Source organism: Artibeus jamaicensis, unplaced genomic scaffold, assembly GCF_021234435.1.
Source record: "Artibeus jamaicensis isolate MK-2021 breed Jamaican fruit bat unplaced genomic scaffold, CSHL_Jam_final contig_589, whole genome shotgun sequence".
Classification (NCBI taxonomy): Eukaryota; Metazoa; Chordata; class Mammalia; order Chiroptera; family Phyllostomidae; genus Artibeus; species Artibeus jamaicensis.
The window spans coordinates 1,677,521-1,698,090 of record NW_026521896.1 but is presented as its reverse complement, the minus strand read 5'-3'; the positions used below and the strand labels follow the sequence as shown (position 1 = coordinate 1,698,090).

Here is a 20,570-nt window from a genome sequence, read left to right as displayed (position 1 = left end):
CTTGCCCAACATGGCACAGCTGGTAAATAGCAGACCTGAGATAATGAACCTAGGCAGCCTGGCTCCAGAGGTTGTACTGTCCATCACACTGGGAGCTGTCTTGATTAGTACTGATCACAGCCAAAGTCCCACCCAACCTGAGATCAGAGCACTTACCTCCAGCTGGAAATTGAAGGAGGTGACAAAAACTCAACAACCAAGACATATAACAGTTTAATACAAGTTTCTAAATATCAAAATCAATGCAAAAATCCACGTTAACAAAAATCTAATTTTTTTTTGTTCCTGGCTCTAATGTGGCTCATCACAGTATTGTTACTAATGCATTAATTTTAATTCGTGTAAAATGGTGCAATAAAATTTTATCTTGATTGCTGAATTTTGGCGCATGCCCTTGACTTTGCGCCTGAAGCAAATGCCTCCTAGTCCTTGCCCTGGTCCTGACCCTGTTCTAGACCCTGAGGCTGTCAGCTGCATCCCAGGCAGAAGCAATGCTTCCCCTCTTCCTTCCACAGGGGAAACACAGAACACCTAGTCCCACCCCGACCTGTGTGACAGTTGCCTGGGCCAACATGCACTTCCCATCCTCTGTCCCCAGGCTGTGAGCATCTCCAGGGCAGGCGGAGAGCTCCCACGCAGCTCAGAGTCTCCTGGAGAGAGGACAAACACAGCCCCGACCAAAGCCCAGAGCCTCCGAGCCCCTAAGCCTTACGCTGGTGGTCGATGAGGAGGGTGGCTACAAAGTAGTGGGCCAGGGCTCCGTAGTGGTGGGCCTTCACACAGGCCACGCTGGCCCAGGAGTAGGGGATGTTCTCCTTCACTGGCGCCTGGCTCATGGCTGCATGCAGTTGCTGATAGACCTCTCCCACCTGCAAGAAAAGGGACGGGACGTTGGGAAGGAAGAGTTTGGCAGAGGGGCCCTCACGCACCAGAGCTGCAGAAAAAGAGCCCTTTCTTCTACGCAGCAGCCTTTGCCAGAGGCCACTCCAGAATCTGGGAGCCACTCCAAGAGTTCTTCATTCTGTCAGTGTCAGCGTTAACAGGGAGATCAGGCAGCTGTCATTATGCTGGGTTTTAGGCCAAGCTGCAGATGGAATCAGCGATCCATATCTGAAACACTAGTACTTTCCAAGAAAATGCGAGCCAGCGCTCTGGCCGGGGTGGGCATGCCGCCCAAGCCATGGGCAAGCTGTGGTGGGATGTCCCCGCTGCTTCCACTGGGCCTGTACCGATGCACCCTGCCCACCCCGAAAGTCAAGAGAACCAGGAGGGCTTACCTTGGCAGCCTCCTGAGCCACCTTCACCAGCATGAAGAACTCGTTCTGGATCCCAGGAAGACAGATTTTCTCAAACACACTCTCTTGGGCCTGTGCAAGCATCATTCTGACCAGCACATTGAGCATGGCAGGGCTCATGTCATAGCTCGGTGTGTGAGTAAATGTCTCTTTCAGGTGGTTTAAAACCCCTACAATTGGAAATTTTTTGCACATTATTTGGGGCCACATTTATTTCACCATGCTGCACAGAAATATAGAGAATTGACAGAAGCAAAAATCCTGGAGCATCTTCAAAAATATGATTCTCAATTACCAGGAGATCCAGCAATTCCACTCCTAGGTACACACACCAAAAACTGACAGCGGGGACTGAAACGAGCAGGCAGGGACCAAGGATCGTGGCAGCACCTTCCCCCAGAGCCAAAAGGCAGAAACAGCGGAAATGTCCATTGATAGACTGATGGATGGATACACGAAATGTGGTATGAACATGCAACGAAATATTTTTCAGCCTTAAACAGGAAGAAAATTTGGACACCTGCCACAGTATGGAAGAAGATATTATGCTAAGTGAAATAAGCCAATCGCAAGGACAAACGGTGATTCCACTGACATGAGATACCGGAATAGTCTGGAATTCGCAGAGATAAAAAGTGGAATGCTGTTTGCCAGGAGTTTGGGACTGAGGGGTGGGGAGAGGGAATGGAGCGTTACTGTTTAACAGGAGTGGAGTTTGGGACGATGGGGAGGGTTGCACAACAATGTGACTGTGCTTAATGCAGATGAACTCTTAGAAATGGTCAAAATGGTCAGTTCATTATGTTATCTTTTGTCACAGTTTCAAAAAAGATCTGACTCTCCTCCAAACACTTACATCTGTATCAGGAAAGGAAACCAGCCTGCTTCCATCCTTTCCTCTCTCTCCTGGGACAACTGAGAAATTCCAAACCTGGCCAGGCACTGGAGGCAGGCAGAGCAGAAAGCAGGTCGGGGGAATGAGCGCAGGGCCCGCAGTGGGGCAGGCTCACACTGAACACCTAGGTCGTTCCGAAGAGTAGGGTTTTTCCCTAGGGTCCTAGGAAAGATCAGCTCAGCCAGTTCCAATAGAAATTTCCTTGCTGTAGCCCTTGGCTGACTTTTTTTACACTTTAGAAAATTAACTGTCACAACGCAAACAGACATCAACCTGCAGCTAAAATAAAATCTCCGCCACGAATCCCATCTGACTGGTTCCTCGGGTTTTGCCTCCAAGCACAGACTGCTTTGCGGAAGGATGGCAACTACCGCAGGCTGTGTGCTCCTCCCTGGCTGTCTCCACTCTGCTCTCAAGCTGCATTCTGTCCAGGTCTCTAATCTCAGAGACAGGTACCTGCTCAAGATTCCTCAGAATGATGAGTCCAGGAAAGGGTTTACAGTGAAAGAAATCAGGTCCTGCAGGGAATCGGTATACTGGTTCATCCCAAGTATGCCAGACACAGGCCCTGCTAGAGGGGAGTAAGGCAGGACCCCTGGACACCCATGAGCCACGTCAGGCCCACCCACTGCACCAGGCCTCCAATCCCTGGTCCTCCTTACGTCAGCGCTAAGTGTCGTTTGACAAAGGGCTGAGAAGAGCGACCTTAGGTAGGCGGTTGCTGGTTCATAGAATCAGCAAAATATAAAGGCATAAATAGTAATAGGTACTAGTGAAGCACACATAAGTTTTTAAAAAGCCTACTTTTTTGCTACTCGGAAAAACTTATTCTCTTCCTCAGTATAGTGTTCAAAGGAACATTTCATTCACTACCACCCTTGAGGCCACTCGTTTGGAAAAGATTAATCATTAACCACAGGATTCACTGTGTACACGAGCCATGACCCAGACCCAGACTGTGCCAACAGGGTTTAAACCAGTAAGCAATTCTCTTGGTGGGAAATTACACCAGCGCTGGAAACTGGCCTGGTCCTTTCAGGCCCAGGAGACCAAGCGTGAGCGTGGGAAGGACCCACAGACCCACAGACCCACTTCGGTGGGGGTACCCAGTGCCAACTGTCAGGGCCACGACTCTATCCCAGCAGCCCCCCCCGAGACACACCTGCAGCTCTCTGAAACGCGTCCACTGCGCTCTCCAGCCCGGCTCGCGTCTTCCGATTGCACCGGGTCCCAATCTGTGTGTAGAGGGCTCCAATGTTAAACAGAATGCTGGCCTTTTCCAGTAACAAGTTCTGCTGGCTGACTGGGACCCCAGTGAGGGAGTCATACCTATTTAAAAGAAATGTAATGTGTTGTGAGAATAGAGATGACTTGGCTAGTTAATGCCATTTTGAGGGTAAAAAAATGATGAAAATTCATTTTTTGAATAAAATTCAAAGATGCACATGCAACAAGGCTTTCGTTTCCAAACAAGATGATGGGTCTGATCCTACTGAAGACATCCACAACAGCACACAAAAATAAGCATTCACAACCAAGATGTCCTTCAGTAGGTGAATGGATTAAAAAGCTGTGGTATGTCCATACAGTGGGATATTATTCAGCACTAAAAAGAAAACAGCTGCCGAGCCATGATAAGACATGCAGGAACATTAAATGCATATTGCCAAGTGAAAGAAGCCAATCTGAAAAGGCTACATACTGTACGATTCCGACTATATGACATTCTAGAAAAGGCAAAACAATGGAGACAGAGAAAGAATCAGTGGTTACCAAGTTTCAGAGGGGAGAGGGGAGGGACGAATAGGTGGAGCACACAGAAATGTTAGGGCAGTGGAACTACTCTGCACACTCTATCACTAGGTACCAGTCACTACACATTACCAGGTCCATGTAGAATGGACAACACCAAGAGCGAGCCCCGTCGACTGTGGACTCAGGTGACAGTGTGCCCACCGTGGCCAATGTGCCCCTCTGGTGGGGGTGTTGACATTGTGGGGGGATGCAGGGGGTTTACAGAAAATCTCTGCACCTTCCCTTCAATTTTTCTGTGAACCTAAAACTGCTCAAAAATACAAGGCTTCCCCTAAATAAAATACAGCAATTACAAACCCCTCATTATTCTCGCTCAAGTCTAAAGGAGTCAGGATTTGTTTTAAAGTTCACACATCAAGCAGCACGTAGACATGGAGCTTCTCCTTAATGCAAGACTGAGGTGACATCGCCTTTAGAACCTGGACCAGGGCAGGCCGCCTCTGCCTTTCGTTTCAAAGGGCGGGCACCATAGGGGCCAGCTGTGGCGTAAGTTAACTCTGAATGGGACCCTTACCGTTGGGGTTTAGCCTCCTCTCACCCACGCTCAGAGAGCAGGTAGAGCATCTCTAAGGTTTTTACACAACACTAATCTTTGAGGATACCAACTCTGGCCCTGACTGATGTAGCCCGGTGGATTGGGCACCGTCAAACTGCAAACCAAAAGGCAGCCAGTTCAATTCCTGGTTCTGGCACGTGCCTGGCTTGCAGGTTTGGTCCCAGGTTGGGGGCACACGAGAGGCAACTGATCACTGCTTCCCTCACACATCAGTATTTCCCTCCCCACCTTTCTGCCTCTCTTCCCCTCTCTCTAAAAAATAAACAAATAAAATCTTTAAAAAAAAAAAGAAAATATCAAGTCTGGCACTGGCTGGGTAGCTCAGCTGGTTGGAATACTGTCCCAATATGCCAAGGTTGGGTGTTTGATCCTGGGTCAGGGCACATACAAGAACCAACCAATGAATATATGAATAAATGGAACGAACATGGCTCAAGCTGGGTTGGACAGTGGGGAAATGAGAGGAACTATTGATATTTCTCTCCCTCTCTTTCTCTTTCCCTTCCCCTCTCTCTGAAAATAAATAAATAAAATATTAAAAATAAATAAATAAAGGGAACAAAAAATTGATGTTTCTCTCTCTCCATCTCTCCCCTACTGCCTCTCTCTCTAAAATCAGTAAAGAAAGAAAATACCAACTCTGTCAAGAACCAAATATTCTGCTTTGTTTTTAATTTACTTCTGTTTGCAGCCCTGTCATTGGGACAAAACCTGATTCCCTGCCCACACCCCATCTGGGACAAGAATCTCGCTTCTTGTTAGTTCTACCTCAGAGCCCTGACAATAAAATGAGCATGAAAAAAATGCCTCCTCTCCTCAGCTCACTTGTTCTGAGAAGCAAAAAGGCGAGGTCTGTTAGAGCCTTCTCCCCTGGGGTCCCCTCACAAGCACACACCAGTTTACCTGCACATCCTGTACAAAGGGGACGATTAGAAAGAGGGGCCCCACAGTGCAGAGGAGCCTGTGTGGCCACAGTGGGGCAGCACCACACAGACCCAGGCACCTACCAGGTAAACAAGATCCCCATCTGTCGGGTGGGTGGGAAGAACCGGCTCTCAACAAAGCCCAACTGGAGGAAATAACTCATCAGCAGTTCAACGCCGGCCTCATCCCTGCTGGGTGTCCGACAAGCCTGAAATGAAAGGAACCACCCCGGGAGGGAGCGGGTGGGTACCGAGCAGGTGCAGTGGAGGGGAGCAGGGGCTCCCGCAGCCTTCCTGTGGAGCTCGGGCCCTGCCACTGGTATCGGGAACCCTAGGAGGGGTGGGAAGGGCTGGGATGAACTCTGGAGTTCCAAATCCAGCCCCAGCTGTGCCAGGGGCAGGTCTCATCCTTTCTTTGGGCATATGTGACAAGTGGAACAGATGAATAAGCGGCCCCTCCTGATCACTTCCAAATACCTGCAATTCTATAAGATTTCAAGTGCCATAGCGACATATTCTAAAGACTCAAGCTCCAGCCACCATCTCCCCTCCCTGCTGCATGCAGAAACGTACTTGTCTCAGATCCATAAGATCTGCTATTTCATCTTCATACAGGTAGCTATCTTCACCGTAATGTTCCAAAATAAAATCCTGGCAGAAAAATGGGATAAGATAAAATTGAGATGGGAGTGGCATTCAAAACCATAATGGGGTAAAAGAGTAATGTCTAATGTGCTCCCTTTAAAAACACAAGTAGAATGCACTGCCTTGAGCCCCTGCTGCACCTGCGCGTGGCTGCGCACGGCGCCAGGGTCAGGTGCAGGCCCAGAGCACGTGCTTGCACATAACTGGGGCCTAATGCTCCCCACCCCGCCCCCTTTAACCCTTAGCCACATGGTGGCAAAAGAAAAAAGAAAAGCAAAAACAGAAAAAAAATAAGTAAATAAAAATTCATGTAGAATACATAGAAACCTGTGGAAGATTGCATACTGCAGTGATTTTCTGAGTGATGGGGTTTAGTTTCTTGCCTGTGCTTATGTATATTTCACACGAGGCTGTGTTTACTGATATTGGAGACGGAGGGAGGGAGAGAGACAGAAACACCCTGTGTGTGTCCCGGCCAGAGATCAAACCCACGACCTGGGTACGTGCCCTAACCCTTTGGTGTATGAGAGGACCCTGCGACTAACTGAGCCACCCAGTTCGATTCCCAGTCAGGGCACAGGCCTGGGTTGCAGGCCAGGTCCCAGGTGGGGGCGTGTGAGAGGCAACCACACACCGATGTCTCTCTCCCTCTCTTTGTCACTCTCTCCTCCTCTTTATAATAATAAATAAATAAACCTTAAAAAGAAAAAAATATAACGAGAACAATAAATTTCACAATAGCAACAAAAGCACAATATTTCTAGGGATAAAAATGTCATGAAGCTGATAATTATTAAACTTTGTTGAAGAACATTCATTCATTCTTTCCTTTAATTCATAAAATCATCAAAATAAGACAGATGTGGTCCCTGCCACCGCAAACGTGGCGTTTTTGGACATTACCAATTAAAAATATATTCATAGTTGAAAATGTACAAAATTGAAAAGATGAAATTTTGCCCAAATTAGGCTATAATTCTAATGAAATTTCAATTAAAACTCAAAAGTACTATTTTTGGAAAACCTCACAAAGTATGAAAGTAAAAATGTGGAAGAAAAGGTAAGAACTTCTTGAAAAGCACGCTAATAAAGGAGGCTGGCTCTATTTAGCGCTAAGACACGCAAGGACTAAACCAACAGTGGGAATGGACAGTGGAACCAGACATGGGTCTGGAACAGACAGAAGCAGACTCAAGAACAAGGTCTCCGACTACAGCCAGGACTCCACGGACATGGGACGGGCTGAAGCATCCAACGGGGCCAGGCAGGCAGGAAGAGGCACACACAAAACATGCCACAGACGTGAGTTTAGGAAAAGGACTGTGACAGTGGCGGGGACGGTGTGGAACCTCCAGAGCCACTGGAACCCCAGACCTGAAGAGTCCAGCGGGGGAAGGAGCTTGGAAACCGGACACGTGGGTGCCTGAGGTGGGTACTGAACACCCACCACAACCTTCCCTACAGAAATGCAAAAGGAAACCAGCTGAGGGAGCCAGGAATAAATGCCCGACTTCCCTCTCCTCCCACCCTCTCATATCCAGCTGGTGCTCCTCCTCCGTGGCCACACCCAATAGGAAACCACAGAGCAGGAGCCGGTTGCTGCCTCTTGGCGCAGAGCACGATGGAGGACGATGGGACAGCGGGAGGTGGGGAAGAAGGGAAGGAGACACTATCCAGCACCACGGATGAATTCTCCATTCATGGTTCAGGAGAAACTGCCTGCCCCTTTGGTGGAAATAAAAAGTTAAAGCCTTACACCTCACATTTTACTGCAAAACAAATTCTAGACAGATTGAAGATTTGATGTTAAAAATGTTTAAACAAAGACCTAGGAGAAACAATACCAAAATATTTATGACATCTTGATGTAGGAGAATGCCGTTTTAAAGAAATCAGCAAGACAGAATTGTAAAAGGAAGGAGTGATAAGTTTAAAAACATAAAACCTATATGGACAAAAAATATGTGTAAACTTTTTAAACTGGTTATTGCTTATATAAGTCAAAGGAAAGAATGTACTGAGAGAAATATGTGCACTACATATAGCCAAGGGCTCTTGTCCTTCACGTGTTAAGAAAAACGGCTGCAAGTAATAAGAGCAACAAGCTGAAAAGCAAGAAAGGACAGAAACAGTCATTCTGAACAGGAGAAATGTGAGGGGCACGTAAACATATACGAGAATGTACTCAAGTCTATTTCTGATAAAAAATGCAAACTATATACCATAAAGTATCACTTTTGCCTGATTTCACAATAATCAAAAAGACAGTTTTTAAAAATGAAAGTGATGAGTGATGCCGAGTGTGTAATCAAAGATGCAGGAAAATAAAACACAGGGAAAGGCAGGACCATTTCTGGTGGGAAATTAGATGATGTCGTTAGTATCTTTGACCTACCAAGTTCACACCCAGAAGTTTATCCAAAGGGAGTACTCAGCAAAGTGTGCAAAACTGCTCATAGAGAGCGGCTGACAATAGCGAGTATTTGGTGGCTGTAGTAGGAAATTAACAGCTACCTAGTTTGGCAGGGAGGTGCACCCCGCTGAGCCTCATCCGAGGACGGAGTCACACCCCCTTGTGAGGTGGTCCCGACTGGGAAGAGCCTGGTTTCCGAGAGGAAGTGCTGAGCAAGTTGCAGAGCTCTGCGGGGAGGTGGTAGGGTGTGAGGGAGCTATACACGCCTTGGTGTATTCTGAACATTTTGGAATACTGTCCTTAATCAGAAAGATAAATAAAGCTCTATTTAAAATAAAAAAATAAAATAACTTGAATTCTCTGGAAAGGGACGGTACTTTGATGATGCTTTCTAATGAGGCCATTTTTCAAGCCCACTTGTTTAAAATAAAACCGAATCACATTGTGAGGCTTTATTGACTATTAAACGCCATGCCGACACACTCATCAGATTTGAAAGAAAATTGCCCTAATTAAGTCAGTAACTACTTCTGCAGCACCTGTCTGTTACTCGGAAGCACAAACGTGAAAGGGAGAAAACAGAATGTCCCAAGTGTTCTCATTTTTGCATGACTAACATTGGTAGAGTCCCTTTTAAGCTAAAATGACATGGTTGGAAGCCTCAGCTGAATAGCAGTTGGCCGTGCCCGCAACACGTGATTTTTTTCACTGGCTTTAATGTGGAATTCAGAGCAAGACACGTTTGGAGCCTTACAGACGCCCATAAAATCCCCAAGTTTTCCAGGAGTCTCCCTTTAAAATGCATACACTAAAAAAAAAGGATACAAACTCTTGCAGCTCTGGCACCAAGCAACTAATTAAATCTTAAGAAAGCTATTCCGCAAAAGCAACAAAGACATTTCCACAGACACAACATCCCAGTCTCACAAACTGAAGAGAAGTATCACATCTAAAAGTCCAGAGTAGCCTGTGAGAAGTTGGCATAAAGCTGTGGCTCCTGGACTGTTTTCTCCCCCATAATCCAGTCTCTGGTGATCCTGGTCCTGCAAGACCACCAATGTCCGTCTCAAACTCCAGAGTAAACCCCAACTCCCGGGGACGGCACCAAGATTTAAACAAGGTAGCAGCAAAAAGGTTCTGGGTGAAAGGGCTTATGTCAGGCAGTTCACAGTCTCTGCTCCAGAATGGAGGTCAAGTGCAGAAGCTTTCAAAGCATTAACCAATTGCTTGTTCTTTATAAATCCTGCCCGAGGATATGTTTATTGCTTTTTGAGAAAGAGGAATGTGGGGGTGGGAGAGAGAGGGGGAGAGAAAGAGAGAAACAGACATCAATTGGTTGCCTCCCATACTCATCCCGACTGGGGATCGAACCTGAAACTTAGCTATGTGCCCTCACCAGGAATCAAACCCATGACATTTTGGCACACAGGATGATGCTCCAACAACTGAGCCACGGGGCCAGGGCTAACAGATTGCTTTTAAAAGGACAAATTCCATGGTGTCCAAAATGCCATATGACGACTTTTTTCTTTTCTAAGCTAAAAGTAGTCCAGGATGACTCAATGAACAGGAGTGCAAAAAAAAAAAAAAAAAAGAAAAAAAAAAAGAAACATAATTCTTTGAAGCGTTTTCCATGATGCTGGAATTAATTCCTATATACCATGCCTGTGCTGGAAAAGCTCGGTGGCGGACACGACCTTCCACCCCGTCCCCACTCTCTCCTCCTAAATGGAAGTTTGAAGTGATCCATGAAAACTGAGACTGACGGCTCTAGCCGGTGCAGCTCGGCTGGCTGGGTGCTGGTTCAGTGCAGGGGCGCTGGTTCAGTGCAGGGGCGCTGGTTCAGTGCCTGCAGGCCCGACACTTCCTGCTGCTCCAAGCAGAGCACCTGTCCCACTTCCCACCTGAGCCCTGCAGTGCCCACAGGCAGGGCCTGTGACGTCGCCAGCACACGGCTCAGTGACAGGCACAGGTGGGCCTGCAAGTGTTGGCTGCTGGCCAGAGACACACACAGTTGAGAGTAAGCCAGATACTGTTGTCTATGAAGAGGTGAACCGTATGGTATATAAGTTCCATCTCAGTAAAGCAACTGTTTAAAAAAAGAAAGAAGGAAGGAAGGGAAGGAGAAAAGGAAGGAAGATGGGAGAGCGCAGAGGCCAGATCCCAGGACTTCGGTGGGGGGACATCGACAACCATAAACTCTAGGTATTCAACTGTGTAAGGAGAGTGAACCAACACCTCTGATTCACTTTGAAATGCCTAAAAAAATACGATGCATTGGCCCTGGCCAACAGCTAGGTTGGTTAGAACGTCCACCTGATACACCGAGGTCAAGGGCTCGATCCCCTACTCCCCACCGGGTCAGGGAACACACAAGAAGCCACCAATGAACACATACAAAGTGGAACAAATTGATGTTTCTGTCTCTCTTTCTCAAATCAATTTTTTAAAAGATGGATTAATATATAGACATACGGAGGCAGAGATGGGTAAGTATGTGATAAAGTGATCACAGTAAAATGTTCATGGTAGAATCTAGGTGGAGAATATATAGGAGTTTGCTGTAAAATTCTTTCAGTTTTCTATTCTGCAAGTTTGGAAATTTTCATAAAATGTTTAGGAAAAAAATGTAGCAATTCTTCCAAAAATATGGCCTACTTCAGTTTAAAAATTTAAGGAAAAAAGATAGCCCTGGCTGGCGTAGCTCAGTGGATTGAGCGCAGGCCTGCAAACCAAAGGATCACGGTTTGATTCCCAGTCAGGGCACATGCCTGGGTTGCAGGCCGGTTCCCAGCAGGGGATGCACGAGAGGCAAGCATACATTGATATTTTTCTCCCTCTCTCCTTCCCTTCCCCTCTAGCGATAAATAAATGAAATATTTTTTAAAAAAGAAAAAGAGACACCAAAATAGAATACAATTTTTAAATTCCAAGGCCTGTCCACCACAAACCCCCTCTGCCTTGGCCTCCTGGGGCGGGCTGGCGGGGTTTCCAGCCCCTCTCCCCAGGCATCCGAGGAGCCTCAAAGTGACCAAGGACTGGAAAGGAGTGCGCCAGGCTGTCTGTGGGGCCGGCCGAGGGGGCTCTGTTCACCCTGCCCCAAAGTCAACCGATGCTTGGCCCATTAAGCCTAAGACCATTTGTAAAGGATACTAAATTTCTACATACTTTCCTTAAATGGTGAGCCCAGCTCCCATAGCTTTGAGATTTACCTTGAGAACGATGGAAAAGTCGACATCCTTGGTTTCCTTCAGGCCGAGAGGAATCAGTGGGATGGTAAACGTCTCCCTACAAGAAGCACAGCACGGTTCTTAAGCATCCCTGTCCCGGTTACTCCACACCCACGGTCCCCACTTCCCCTGCACAGGAGCCCAGCTCAGGTTCCCATCCACTTCTGACACCATCCCCACACACACTGGTTCATTTTCCATAAAGACAACTCTGGTCACACCTCTGTCTCTGTCCTAAAACTGGTCCGGGTCCCAGCCTAACACACAAGCCTACTACCATCGGATCAGCTTAGCCCTCCAATCTCAACCCTTCCTTTGGTGACTGTTCTGAGAACCTACTGCGCATGCCCCAGGACCTGCGCCTAGGTCCCCTCTCTCCTGCAGCCCTCCAACCCTGGACTCTCAGTTGCCTCCTCCTGCGGGTGTATCTCTCTTAAGTGTGTCATCACCTGCAGGAGAAAGGCCTTGAGGGCAGAGGCCCCATCAGACAACTAAGTGCTCCCAACCCCCGAGCCAGGACCAGGCCCTGGCCTGCTGCTTCCCTTCCTCCTCCTCCTCTCCCCTCCAGGAACCACTCGGTCACCCCACAGGTTGCCTGGGAATGTACCCTGAACCTACTTCTTAGGGGCAGGGCCAGTAGGAAGTGAACCTGACTCAGGCTGTGTTCTGCAAACAGGGATTTAGCTGCCCGACCTGTAATGGGAGACCTCTGCCCGGCCAGGGGAGAAGGCCAGGAATGCTGTGTGGGCGAGTGGACAATGCATCTGTAAGCTGACACGCCACTGTGGTGAGGAGAAAACAAGAGGGCTGTGCGCAGCGCAGGTGAGGTCCAACGGGGTGCGTGGCTTCCTGAGAGCCGCAGGGAAAGCCCGACCCTGCTGAAGGGAGATGAGGATGGGCCACGGCCCTCTCCCCTGCCCCCGCCCCGCAGGCTGGAGGCAAGGTCTGCCCTCCCTCGTGACCGTCCAGGAGCAGCCAGTCTCCTAACCACGCTCCCTGGCCAGGGCACTTCGCCCTGCTCTTGGGCTAACCTCCGACCTCCCTGTGTCTTCTCATCTGCACATGAGATCGTTTCTTTCTTGCCTACCTCACAGAGGTGTTTAAAGAGTAAGTATGCTACGAAATAAGCAATCTGCTTGTTAAACAGGAAGGGGGTGGATTCAAATGCAAGGTGGCACTGTGAACATGGGAATCTCTCCCCTCTTTCCCGTGGACTGGCCACTTTAGAGCCACACTGTGACCACGCCAGGGCCCTACCTGCGTGTCTCAGTGGGAGGCCTTTACGGTGGACATCCCTGAGCGGCAGTAGAGCAAGTGGGAGCAGGAAACAGCCCCCCGTTTATCACCAAGGTTTGTCCCTGCCTTGTCTCCTCAAGGACCTTTAACCTTCTGGACACAACACTGGAGGTGAACACCAGGGCGTAGGCTGGGAGAAAGCTCTTGCCGTTCTGACTGGGCGTCCAAAACCGCACTGGGAGCCCACAGCTGAGCGAGCCCGGGCCCTCGGGTGTCGCAAAGGGAAGAGCAGAGGTTTCACAGGTTCACCCTCCGGTTCTGAGAAACACACCTGTGCCATCCACAGGGCTGGGGACGGTCAGGAAAAGCACGTTCCAGAGATGCCTCAAGGTTCTCAAATGTCATCCTTCTGTTAACGCAGGGAGCAACTTTCTGACTGAGTTTTCCCTGGGGCTCCCCACCTTTTGAGAAGTCTCATTCCCCCACATAGAAAATTGGGTAAACTCTTCTTTGAAGCTTCTCAAAGTTATTTCTCCTGAAAGATGGAAATTTCCCACCTTGGGGTGGGAGACTCCCTGAGCTTTTCTGAAGGCCACGCCTCAATACTTCGCCTCCCACAAGCACTCTCTAAGGGATACCTCTCAATTAAAACATCTTTCCTCAAATATTTAATGTCCCTTTCTGCAGTGTTTCAGTTGTCCCTTCCCCTAATCCTTGATATAAAAAGAAGCTTAGACATTTTTGCCTTCTATCAACAAAGTGGTCCAGAACCAGGCTCTGTGCGTGGTGGTGAGGCTGAGCCGGAAGAAGGCGGGCAACTTTGGCCCCACCTGGCAGGTTGGCTCTTAGAGCTAACCAACCACAGATGCTCCCAGGGCATCTTTATGGCCCAGCCATGCGGCCCATGAGACCAGTGCCATCTCCTTGCTTGGACCCAGCCACATGGTTCTCCCATAAAACTATGTACCTTTTTAAGTCCAGCTCTCCAGGTGCTCCCAACGAATTCCAGAGGTCCATCCCTGGCACCTTGCTCAATCCCAAACCTAATCATTTCCTCACTTCCCAAAGTGGGGACTACCACACCCTTGGGGGCTACCTGTGCACCATCCCTGGTGTGGCCTGTTCTGGGGCTCAGAAAGCACCTGCAGGAAGCGTACCCCCACTTACTCTGTGCTCTGATAGACTCCCACAGAGATGTTGAGCCCCTCCAGCTCTTCCTTGAGCAGCTGCAGGTTTGAGTTCACAAAGCTCAGCTCCAGGCGAACCTGCTCGCGTACCTTGTGGTTCGTGGCTGCTCTGTTAAAAGAGAGGGGGGAGAGAAGCAGCCTCAGTCAGGTGTCCCAGATGCTTGGTGAGTAGAACCCCTGTCCTCACAGGGAAGCTCTCCTGGTCCACCTGCAGGTGTGAGGGCCAGATGTGATCAGATAAGGTGTCTCAGGGATGCGAGGCACCTGCCCCACTTTGAGCCACACCCACCAGGAAATGGACCTGGGATGTAGACAATGACACTGAGCTGCCAAGCATACATCCTAAATCATCTCTGCAAAGAATTAGCCTTGTGAAGAGAACAGAGAACTGTTCCCAGCCACCCATAAAGGACCATAAATTATCCCCTTAAAAGGAAACGGATGAGAGAACAGAGGAGAAGACTCTCAAGCTCATTCTCTGAGGCTAATATTAACCTGACAGACCAAAATCCTTCCTAAGTAAATACGCAGAAAACCCAAAACAAAATATTAGCAACTTGAAACTAGCAACATATAAAAATGATCATACACCATGATCAAGAGGGGTTTATCCAAGAATGCAAGGTTGGCTTCACATCTGTGAATCAGTTAATGTAGCACATTATAGATAAAAAATACCCAACCACCTTAATAGATGGAAGAAAAAGTACAGGCGTATCTTGATACTGCAGGTTCCGTCCCAGACCACCACAATAAAGGAAGTATCTCAGTACAGCAAGTCCTGATCTTCTTGGTGGTAGAGGGTCTTGCGTTCAGTTTGTAAAGAATGCAACCTCTGTGAAGTGCAATAAAAGGGAAGAGCAATAAAAAACTTTATCGCCTGTAGTAGATAAAGTCCAACTCAGATTTGTGATAAGAATTTTAAGCAAACTAGGAATAAAAGAGAATTTATAAAACTTAACAAAGGGCATCTATGAAAACACGTAGCTAGCATCATACTTCACAGTGAAAGACTGACGCCTTCCCCCTTATCAACAGGAGTGAGAAAGATGTCTCCTTTCGCCACTGCTAACCAAAACTGTACTGAAGTTCAAGCCAGTGCCAAGAAGGCAAAGAAAGAAATGAGGCAGGTGACCCCTCTCAAGAGCACACCCACACCTTTCTTCCCTCTCAGGTACACATCTCCCTAAACTCTAAGGGCCCCCCCAAGACTGGCAACCAGGGGAGCCACGGGCAGCAGCAGCCTGTCCAGGGCTGACCCCCGGGACCCGTCTGCACAGCCCCCTTTCCCTGACCTCCCAGGGAGCTGAGGCAGCCCCGCCCAGGCTCTCCTGTTGCTGCTTCTATCTAAAGCCTTCCTTGTCTCACTGTCCCCAGCTTTAATAAAGTACTCTCAAAGTAAAAAAAAAAAAAAAAAAGGTTTTTAAAGAAATTAAAGTCACTTGGATTGGAAAGAAAGAGTAAAACTGCCTTTATTTACAGATGGCTTAATCTTGTATATAGAAAAATCTACAGGCCTCCATGAAACAAATACTAGAACTAATAAATTTATCAAGGTCACAGGATACAATTCAATATACAAAAAATCATTTTATTCCTATATTGTAGCAATGAACAATATTCAAATGAAATTTAGAAAAATTTAATTCATGATAGCATCAAAAATAATAAAATGCTTCAGAATAAATTTTTTAAAAAAGTACAATACTTACATACTAAAAACTTTAAAACATTGCTGAGACATTAAATATCATGTTTATGAATTGGAAGACTCACTACTGTCAATTCTCTGCTAATATTTTGCTATTGATATGGCAAAACTGTAATCAAAACCCAGTACACTTTTTGGTAAAAACTGACATGCTGATCCTAAAAATTATGTGGAAATGCAAAAGACCTAGAATAATGAAATAATTTTGAAAAAGAACAAAACTGGAGGACTTGCACTATCTGAATTTAAAACTTACTATAAAACCACAGTACTCAGTACAATGTGGTAGTGAGTGGCATAGTGAAACTGAGTAGATTCCAGAAATAAACCCATGCATTTGTGGTCAGTTGATGTTGACAAACACGACAAGACAATTCCAGGGGGAAAGACAGGCTGCCTGATAAATGGTGCTGAAGCCAGTGGACATTCCTAGGTGTGTCAATGTCCCCAAGACCGTTCCTCAGCAGGAGGACTCAGAAGATAGCTGTACTCAGATTTATTACAGCAAAAGGGCACAGAGCAAATCAGCAAAAGGAAAGGTGTGGGGTGAAGTCGGGAGGAAACCTCTCCCAGGGGAGTCTCCCCGAATGGCTTCATTCCTCCAGCAGGGAGTTAGGATAATGCATGTAACAGGCCATCTACCAGTGAGGCTCATTGGAGACGGAGCGGGCAGGGTTTTCACGGGCCTAGTCAGGTGGCACCTCGGCCTGTGTGCTCTAAAATTCTTGACTTCCAGAAAAAAAGCAGACATTTAGCTAAGTCACATTATTCATACGAACAGCTTAGCACAATGAGTCCCCCTTATTGGTTCTGGGAATAGTGGGAACTCTCCTGAAATCTGTTTCCTGACAGCAGCCACAGGTTAAGCTTGCAAGCAGGCCCTTCTAAGGTCAGGCATCTCAGGCCCGCTAGGACACCTCTTTCCTCCATAATAGGCAAAAGACAAACCTCAGTCTAAGTATCTTATCATACACCAATGTTAAGTCAGAAACTTCTAGGAGAAAACCTTCATGACCTTAGGCTGGGCAAAGTATTCCTAACTATACACCAAAAGCACAATCCATAAAAGAGAAATTGATAAATTGAATTCTGTTGAGTTTTAAAACTTCAGTACTTCAGAAGACTCTGTGAAAAAAAAAAGGGGGGGGGAAGGAAGGAAGGAAGAAAAGATAAGCCACATAGTATAAGAAAATATTTGCAAATGATCTAATAAAGAATTTGTATTCAGTAAATATAAAGTTCTGTTCACTACATAATAAAAAGACAACTCAATTTTTTTTTAAAGATTTTATTTATTTATCTTTAGAGGGGAAGGGAAGGAGAGAGGGAGAGCAACATCAATGTATGGTTGCCCCTCATGCATCCCCTGCTGGGAACTGGCCTGCAACCCAGGCATGCGGCCTGACTGGGAAAAGACAACTCAATTTTTTAATGAGCAAAAGATATGAATATACATTTTACTAAAGAAGATATACGAAAGGCTAGTAAGATATGAAATGATGCTCAAGACTGCCGGTTAAGATGGAGGCATAGGTACACACGCTTTGTCTCCTCACACAACCACAAGAAGAATCACAGCTAACCTTAAAACAAAAACAACCAGAGCTGCTAGGAAAATTGAATGGTGTGGAAATCTGACAACAAAGGATTTAAAAAAGCCGTATTCATCCAGACTGGCGGGAGGGGCACAGAGGACGCAGTGTGGCATGAAGAGGTGGCGGTGACAGGGGAACAGGCAGTCCCACATTCAAGTGTAGTGGATAAAAATTGGGAGGGACACCTTTGGAGGGGCAAGCCCAGCCCCAGGCCACCCGCACAGCCCAAAATTCCAGCACTGGAAGATAAAGTCTCATAACTTCTGTCTGCAAAAACCAGTGGGGTTTGGGGCTACAGAAGAAACTGCTGGTTTCTCAGGAGAGTCCATTTATTTAAAGGGCCCGCACAGACTTAGAGTGAGCACAAACCCACCCACTCAGGGAATCACCACTTGAAAGGGAGCCAGTCACATATGGGAAGTGGGTGAAGGGACTAGAAATGAAGTGAGTGTTGGACAAACCTCCAGAAGCCAGGCAGAAGCACAGTCCCCTCTCCAACCCCTCCCCCAACACAGAGCCACAAAGCAGGGAAGTGGGCTGCCCTGCCCTGGCAGACACCTAAGGCTCTGTCCCGTACTTAACAACAGGTGCACTAAGGCAAGGAGTCAAAGCAGCTCTACCTAACACACAGAAACAAACACAGGGAGGTTGTCAAACTGAGGAGACAAGGAAATATGGCCCAAATGAAAGAACAGAACAAAACCCAAGACAAAGAACTAAATGAAACAGAGATATTTAACCTATCAGATGTAGAGTTCAAAACACTAATGATCAGGATGCTCAGAGAACTTAATGAGCATGGCAAAAACATAAGGGAGGAAATGAAGGTTACACTAAGTGAAATAAAGAAAAATCCACAGGAAACCAACAGTGAAAGGAAGGAAGCTGGGATTCAAATCAACAATTTGGAAAATAAGGAAGAAATAAACATTCAACCAGAACAGAAAGAAGCAAGAAAAAAACGAGGGGAAAATAAGACAACTCTGGGACATCTCCAAAAGTGCCAATATCCAAATCAAAGGGATGCCAGAAGGAGAAAAGGAAGAGCAAGAAATTAAAAACTTATGTGAAAAAAAATAATGAAAGAAAACTTCACTAATTTGGTGCAGGAAATAAATATACAAGTCCAGGGGGACTTGTATAGAGAAGCATAGAGAGTCCCAAACAAGTTGGACCCAAAAAGGACCACACCAAGATAAATCATAATTAAAATGCCAAAGGTTAAAGATAAAGTGAGAATCTTAAAAGCAGCAAGAGAAAAGCAGTTAGTTACCTACAAAGGAGTTCCCATAAGATTGTTAGCTGATTTCTCAAAAGAAACTTTGCAGGCTAGAAGAGACTGGCAAGAAATACTCAAAGTGATGAAAAGCAAAGACCTGCAACCAAGATCTATCCAATTAAATTTATCATTTAGAATGGAAGGGCAGATAAAGTGCTTCCTAGACAAGGTAAAGCTGAAGGAGTTCATCACCACCAAGCCATTATTACATGAAATATTAAGGGACTTATTTAAGAAAAAGAAGACTGCCCTGGCTGGTGTGTTCAGTGGATTGGGTGCCAGCTGGCGAAACAAAAGGTCACCGGTTCGATTCCTGTCAGGGCACATGCCTGGGTTTGTAGGCTAGGTCCCCCCTTGGGGGTGTGCAAGAGGCAGTCTGTTGATGTATCTTTTGCACACTGATGTTTCTCTCCCCTTCCTTTTCCCTCCCTTCCCCTCTCTCTAAAAGTAAAGAAAAAAAATGACAGCAATCACAAGTGTTACTGAGGATGTAGACAAACTGGAACCTTTATTCACTGATGAATATAAATGGCACAGCCACTTTGAAAACAGTTGGGTAGTTTCTAGAAATGTTAAGTGTAAACTTAACATCTAACAGAATAATTCTGCTCCTATGATCTATATGAGAGAAATGAAAACATATGTCCAAACAAAGACATGTATGTCAATGTTCATAATAGCCCCAAAGTGGTAAAAGTCCAGATATCCATTAACTGGCAAACAGAGGCGCACAATGTGGTCCACCCACAGAATGGAATACTGTTAAGCAATACCACGGAAAGAACTATACCCAAGTTCTGCAGCAGAGTTTTTGACACAGACTTGAAGAACTTACAGGTGCTCCCTCATTTTACAGGTGAGGAATCACTGCAAAAAAATAAGTGTCAATGAAAAACCGAGTACTGAGCCAGGCCTTGCTGCACACATTTCCACGAACCACCCGGGCAGGTCCTCAAGTCATCCCTCAGATCAAGGACTAGAATTTCTGCTTAGTTCATGGATGAGGATGTACGTTTGAGGTTCATCAGCCAAGAGCTCCAACCAGAGAGACGGTACCTGCCCACCTCCCCCTTCCGACTGATGAAAACCCAGCCGCCTCCATCAGCCTGCTTTGCTCACCACCTGTTCATCTTTGCTTCAGGGAGCAAGTGCTAACCTTCCCCTACCATCCACCCTCCACATCACTACCTATCTGGGCCCATCAGTTGCTCTCCATTTTGTACTTATATGTCTTCTCTCCCCTCCTTTTACTGAACTCCTCCTTGACCAACCAACAAACTTTTGCCTCAGCCCCTCAGAAAGAGTCACCTGACTCTGGCTGCAGGTATGGTGGTACCTGCCCTCTTACTGCCCAATAAAATTTCCACACATGTATACCTGGGCACCCCTCCCCACAGGCAGGCAATGAAGTGTTGAAAGCGCAGCTATCATTGGTTTGGGGACTTTTTTTGGCCATGATCACCAGTAACAAATACATTTACATCTCAATGCAGTAGGTGTACACACCTCTAAAATGAAATACACACCTCAGAAAACCACCTTTTGCCATCCACGTGATTGATATATGCCTAGAGCCTATTCTACTCTAATACCTTGTTTTATTAAACACGACGGTGTACGCAGCTCTCCAATTCTGATTCTCTGACACCAAGTGGGAGCCCGACAACTCAATTCATTTCTGATACCAACTCCTGGGGTCAGCACAGACCCCGCTCCAGGGGTGCTATTGGCTTGGTGCTCAAAGACCACCCCCTTTCCGGCCCCAGTTCCAAGTACAGGGTGCCTATACT

At 46.8% G+C, this 20,570-nt stretch overlaps 1 protein-coding gene and 1 non-coding gene across 2 annotated transcripts in view; one reads left to right on the top strand and one right to left on the bottom strand.

The window, feature by feature from the left end:
• Nucleotides 1–20,570, bottom strand: part of RHPN2 (rhophilin Rho GTPase binding protein 2) — a 54,411-nt gene that overhangs the window by 12,427 nt on the left and 21,414 nt on the right. The window contains exons 3-9 of the mRNA XM_037139137.2: nucleotides 14,176–14,304; nucleotides 11,755–11,830; nucleotides 6,058–6,135; nucleotides 5,569–5,693; nucleotides 3,353–3,519; nucleotides 1,278–1,465; nucleotides 713–869 (exon numbers count right to left, since the gene is read on the bottom strand). Of these exons, the coding sequence (XP_036995032.1) occupies nucleotides 713–869; nucleotides 1,278–1,465; nucleotides 3,353–3,519; nucleotides 5,569–5,693; nucleotides 6,058–6,135; nucleotides 11,755–11,830; nucleotides 14,176–14,304 (920 nt within the window). The remainder of the gene's footprint in view (nucleotides 1–712; nucleotides 870–1,277; nucleotides 1,466–3,352; nucleotides 3,520–5,568; nucleotides 5,694–6,057; nucleotides 6,136–11,754; nucleotides 11,831–14,175; nucleotides 14,305–20,570) is intronic.
• LOC119044753 (small nucleolar RNA SNORA76) lies at nucleotides 6,245–6,382 on the top strand. The gene has a single exon (XR_005081673.2). It is a non-coding gene; the product is annotated as a small nucleolar RNA SNORA76 (small nucleolar RNA).